This window comes from Drosophila kikkawai, chromosome 3R (assembly GCF_030179895.1).
Source record: "Drosophila kikkawai strain 14028-0561.14 chromosome 3R, DkikHiC1v2, whole genome shotgun sequence".
Lineage (NCBI taxonomy): Eukaryota > Metazoa > Arthropoda > Insecta > Diptera > Drosophilidae > Drosophila > Drosophila kikkawai.
The window spans coordinates 34,343,815-34,349,744 of record NC_091731.1 but is presented as its reverse complement, the minus strand read 5'-3'; the positions used below and the strand labels follow the sequence as shown (position 1 = coordinate 34,349,744).

The 5,930-nt window shown below is 42.5% G+C and overlaps 1 protein-coding gene across 1 annotated transcript; it reads right to left on the bottom strand.

The window, feature by feature from the left end:
* Positions 1-643: 643 nt before the first annotated feature.
* Positions 644-5,060, bottom strand: LOC108078788 (glucose dehydrogenase [FAD, quinone]). The gene is made up of 4 exons (XM_017172845.3): positions 4,905-5,060; positions 1,634-2,842; positions 1,287-1,573; positions 644-1,219 (listed from the first exon to the last, which is right to left on the bottom strand). The coding sequence occupies exons 2-4, from the start codon at positions 2,826-2,828 to the stop codon at positions 851-853; spliced, it is 1,851 nt and encodes a 616-aa protein (XP_017028334.1). The 5' UTR covers positions 2,829-2,842; positions 4,905-5,060; the 3' UTR covers positions 644-850.
* Between the last annotated feature and the right edge of the window lie 870 nt (positions 5,061-5,930).

Sequence of the window (5,930 nt, the reverse complement as noted above, 5' to 3'; positions counted from 1 at the left end):
GCCTCCGCTGCACAGGGGAAGCGGGGTCAGCAATTACCCGGCGAGCGGTCATTAAAAACAATCCTCAACGGGGCACGCAAAGCCTTTGGCATTACCATCTAACTCGGTCTCTTGTGAACACACAAAAATGCCTGTGCGTGACATTGTTTATTTTGGCTGCACCAGACGGCAACTTAAAGTTAGCTGCTGGCAAACAGCAGATATTTCAACATTCTGTCCAAGTCAAAATGTAGTTTTCCTAACGAAAAAACGTTACAAGAACGTAATGCTTGAAATACGTTAAAGACGCCATCTATGTACATATTTTATGTAAAAAAAAAGTGGCGCCGCCATTAACGTAATTTTGATATTTAAAGAGATTAATTTGAAGATTATTTAAAATATTAAGAGAGTATGGAAATATTTTATAAAAAAATAATATTAAAAAAAGTAAAATTCATACTTACTTTAAATTATTTTCCAAGAGTTTGGTAACCTTAGTGTGTTTTTCAAAAAGCTTTCAGTAGCCAAAAACAAAGTCTGGCTGCTAAGAAACAGATGCCCAGCTTTTGCCAGCTTTTAAAGAAGGCGCCTAGTTCGAATTTTAAGAAATATTTGTCTCTATTTTCATACAAAAATTAATTGAAATTATTTGTATTTAATTTATTTTGTTAAATATTAGTAAAACACTTCAGTACATTGAACACAAATTCATTTCTGTCACCAATCACAAGTAGAAAAATCGTTGAAAAAGTAACCCAACTTTCAAGCCGTAGAACAAACTATAACTAGCTTAACTTTATCACATGCAGACTTAGCCTAATGACTTGGGGCGACAGCTATACAATAAATAATAAGCTTAATGATAGATTTAGGGTGTCAGAGGAGTCGTCCTCATGCGCCACGCATCCTTGATCATATCCGATGCCTTTTCGGCAATCATTATCACAATGGCATTGGTGTGGCCAGCGGGAACATTAGGCATCACAGAGGCGTCCACAACGCGAAGACCCCGGATACCATGAACCCTTAGCTGGGAGTCCACCACCGAGGTAGGGTCCTCGGAGGGTCCCATCTTGCAGGTGCCTGACTGATGCTGCAAACTCGATCCATATCTGCGAAGGCAGCAACGCCAGTACCCCTCGCTGGCGAATTTCAAGTGCTCGCAGCCGGGAAAGGGACGAGCATGGAAGCGAGTGCCCATCTTGACCATTGGCTTGGATCGGGCCAACTGAAGAATCTGGTAAGGACATTTAAATAGTTATTAAGATTCCTGGAGGTATAATAAATTCTAAACAAATTTTCACCATTTCAATGCCCTCAATCATGGCCCTAACATCATCCGGATGCTGCATGAAATTGGGCTCCATTTTGGGCCAGTGGAAGGGATTTCGACTGCGTAGGGAAATGCGACCACGACTCTTGGGTCGCAGGAGCACTGGCACCAGGCCAAAGGTCTCTTTGTTCTGCAAATCCCCAAACATGGTGTCGTAGAACTCATCCGTTATGCCCAGCAGATTACGCATGGTGCCAAAGCGATCACCGCTCAGGGATCCAGCGCCCAAAACCAGCTCCATATCCGGATAGTCCTTGGCTGTGGGGGAATCTTTATTAGCAAACTATTTTCCAATTATTTCTTAATAATTTTCCTCACCAAAGCTCGAGCTAGGAGTCCGAACAAAGGCAAAGGCCTCGGCTCCTCCTGGAATAGTGTAGGGTCCTTGGCCAGCGAAGATGTACCGAAAGATGTCCGAGGGATTTAGCAGCCTAGCATCATTCACCGTTGAGTCGTTCACAACAAAGACCAGTCCATTGAGGGTTATGTGATCCTGTAGGTTGTGGCCCACCGGCAGATCCTGCACCACAGAGATATTATGCTCCCTTAGATGATCCGCTGGACCCACACCAGACAGCATCAGCAACTGCGGACTGGCAATGGTTCCAGCGGACAGAATCACCTCCTTTCTGGCCCGCACCACGAAACGCTGGCGCTGCTTTGTGAACTCCACTCCGGTGGCGGTTTTGGTGCGAGGATCAATGATCAGCTTGGTGACCCAGCTCTTCATGGAGACGTGCAGATTTTTCCTATGCGCCACCGGCTGGATGAAGGCCTTGCTGGTGCTGCAGCGCCTGCCATTCCTTATGGTGGCTTGGGATCTGGCGAAACCCATCAGATGCTCGCCATTGGGATCAGTAATATCGTAACCCATATCCCTGCCCGATTTCAAGAAGGCCTTCAGCAGCTGCGACCTGTAATCCGTGTACTGGACATCAAGGGGACCATTGCGACCATGATACGGCGACTTGTATAGCTCAGGGATACCAATCCTCTCGGATTTCCTGAAGTAAGGCAGCACCTCGTCATAGGACCAACCCGAATTATTGGCCGCCGCCCATTCATCATAGTCCCTGCGATGTCCTCGGGTGTATAGCATAAAGTTGATGAGACTAGTGCCACCAACTCCACGCCCTTTGGGCCAATTACACCTGCCTTCCTTCAGTCCCTGACAGGCGTTCGGTGTGGGTTCCGCCTTGTAGCCCCAGTTGTAGCGGGTCATCTGGGTGAGGGCGGCTGTCAGTGGCACATCGCTGATGAAGGTCTCCTGATCGCCAGCCTCCAGGAGCAGGACACTGGCCGAGGTAATCTCGCTCAGACGATTGGCCAGCACACAGCCACCACTGCCGGCGCCCACTATGATGAAGTCGTACTCGGGCAAGAAGCGAGTGGTGTCCGGAATGCGAGTCTTCAGCAGAGAGGTCTCAAAATCACGGGCCAAGTCCACTAGCAATTGGGAGCGGGTGAACTGCAGGAAGCTCAGGCAGAGAGCCAGCACTCCAAGGAGTCTCATTTTGCTCAGTTAGTCTGTGAAGGTGAGAAATATAAATTATTTATAAAACATGATCTAGTAATGACTACAAATTGATTTTTAGTATAAAGACAGAGTTCCTAATTAATAAGAATTTATTTTTTCGTTCCAGAAAAATTCCAGAAAAACAAATAAAGAACCCAGAACCAGAACACAATCTACGCCTTTAGGTGACTTTTGTTAATTTTCAGGTAAATATTTCAAGGGTAATCCAGAATTCTCAATTAACAGCTGCATGCGAATTGCAGCAACCTTGAAACCGATTTCACTTTCGCCACTTTTAAGTTCTAAAAGGTATATATTCACGCCCCAACGAGCTAAGATCGTCCCGAACGCGTTTTGAGCTCAAGTTCAGCAGGTTTTTGGGGTTACAAGACGGCCAGAAAATCGAAAGAGCCAATAAAAATAATGACTTTGCAAAAGGAGCGAAATAAAGTTAATGCTAGCTAACCGGTTCGTGATCAAAACAAAACCAAAATGAAGAAGAAACCAAATCAAAGCAAACATTGCAAAAATATAAAAAAAACCAAAATAAATCGATCGCAGAGACGCAGCAAATATTTAAGCGTTGACCCATAAACCGCACGCGGATGTCCATATCCCAACAACATCTGTAAGGCCAGCAAAAAATGCAAAAAGTATATATACATGAAAAAAAAATCGGAGTAAAATTACTTAAAATTGTGGGCGCCAAAATGTTTTCTTATGCAAATCGTTCAATTTGGGCCGACAAAAATTGCACAAATGTTAATAAATCATTTCAATTAACCCCAATTGAGTAGAGCACTTTTGCGGTTGAGTCAATACAGTAGCCGAGCTTGAAAACTGGTTCGACGATCCAACGGATACACCCTGGGTAACTAAGAGATACCATTTCTGAGGTTCTATCAGCCCATAGCCTTGGCCTTGCCGCTGGCCATACTCGATTGGCCACGTTACTGCGCTTACAGAACTACCATAGTGTATGCCGTAAGTCATGCTGGTTTCCCTCACGGTTCCGCCCTCCGAAGGGCGTTGCATTCATTAAAGTTCTGGTTATCGACTCGATTTCACTCAATGCGGGTCATTAAACCGGGCTTAATTGGCTGCGACGTGCGGCTTGAAGATCTCGATTACAATGGCATCAAGTTGGCCAAATGCGCTACCCCAGTCTTAATTGTGTCCATGTCCAATGCTGTGACTGGCCCATTAACAGGGCTTATAGCCGAGAGGTTGAAGTGCTTACAAGAAATATCTTTGAGAAAATCACCAGGCCCATAAACGTGATAACTTCATTTTATGGCATTTTGAAGTTGGAAGATATAGATCACTTAAAAGAGGAATATGTATATAACATTTTGAAATGTATAAGCTTTATAATTACTGAAAAATTAATATATTTTTATTAAGATAAGTTGGAAAGAATATAAGATCAATTTTCACATTTATATTTATCAAATTCAAAGCAATAAAATATTTTTGAAAACGTACAAGAAAGGTAATTATAAACATCTAATTTGGAGACCTAGTTCTACCTTTTTTGATGCATACATTTTCCATATACATTTACTTTTAGTCAAGCGTTTTTCTACTGTTTCGAGTTTATTCAAATTTTTTATATACACAAAAGAACATCTAATTAAAAATATCATAACATTTCCATTTTCACTAAACGAGTTTTAAATAAACATAGAACGTAAACACTTTGTATTAAAGTACATCCTATTTAAAAAATATTTACATAAATAAATAAATAAAAATACGTTATTATTACTCATAAATTCACAAACTAAGTAGCTTCAAATATCTTAACAAAGTAATTAAATTCAAACAGTGTTTAAGTAGTTCAACTTTGGGGCACAGCACTTGATGAATTTCATTAGCCAAACGCCTTAACTGAATATGTTTTTTGGCTGTCAACTAGTTCTTAAAAAGAGCAATTTACTGCAAATAGTTAACGTCATGTGACCAGATTTGAGCACACACACACAAAAATACACACACACACACACTGGACTGCAAATGGTCGTAAATCCTCTTGTGAAATTCTAAACACGTTTGCCGATAGAATGCACTTACGAAATGCTCTGAATAAAAATTTCTGCTCGTAATCACTTGGGAGATACTCCTTAAAATGTTTGGTTTTTATTGTATTATTATTTTTATTTTATTTTTGTATTATTCAATTTTATTTATTAACTTTAAACTAGATCCGCGCATGCGCGCCCGCTGATGTCCGGCGCTTAAATGAATCGTCGCTGGCCGGCTTGCAACGTTGAAGCCTAGGCAAGCTACACACAAAGCCGTAGTGAAAAAAGCCACAGTCAAAAAAGGCAGGTAACAACCACAACTACAACGAAAAGGTATCAACACAGGTAGCTGCCGGGCTACGTTCCAACGAACACGAATCAGTTGCCGAGTCCACAAGATATTTCTCGCGCAGTGGACCATCTTTTTCAAGTTCATCGGGTGAACTTGCAAATTTTTATTTGCCGATCGCCATCAGCGTTTTATTTTTTTCGGATTTTTATGGGCTATTTTTGGGGAATTTGCTGCATATGATGATTAGCATTAGCACCCCTCCTCGTTCGTTGTAATCAAATCGGATTGGAGACTCCGATGATCATCGATTTGTCGCTGACTTATTAGCGCCGAGGTGCGAACGCGCTCAAGTGGGTTAAATTAAAGTGCTTCCGCTGTTTGCCGCGATGTCCGATTTAATGGGACTACAATGGATCAAGTCATTGGACTTCTGGCTGAAGTTCAATGTCAGCCGAGGCCTCCGAGTGACGCTTTTCCGGATTCACAGATGACCTTCATCACCCAGCCAGATCGTTTGGGTTACACGAGCACCGAAGAGATCATTAAGATGGCATTCAGCGGATTACAAATGGCTGGGTGACCCGGCTCATTTGCATACGAACGACGTCCGTCCGAAATCGTTTCATTAACAGATTTCGGCTCTAGCTGCTCGCCCGATTTCGCGGATACTTTCACAACCAACTCTATATCTATATCTCTCTAGTTTTTGGCAATTTCGGTGAATCGCTCACCGACTGAGCTGACCTTGAGTACGAGTCGTGTATATCGTCTATCTTTTTATAG

Bases quoted from the DNA above. Each gene is read 5' to 3' on its own strand.
- LOC108078788 (XM_017172845.3), bottom strand. From the start codon at position 2,828: ATGAGACTCCTTGGAGTGCTGGCTCTCTGCCTGAGCTTCCTGCAGTTC. The intron at 1,574-1,633 runs GTGAGGAAAATT...ATTCCCCCACAG, and splicing joins GACTCCTAGCTCGAGCTTTG to CCAAGGACTATCCGGATATG. The intron at 1,220-1,286 runs GTGAAAATTTGT...TGTCCTTACCAG, and splicing joins TGATTGAGGGCATTGAAATG to ATTCTTCAGTTGGCCCGATC.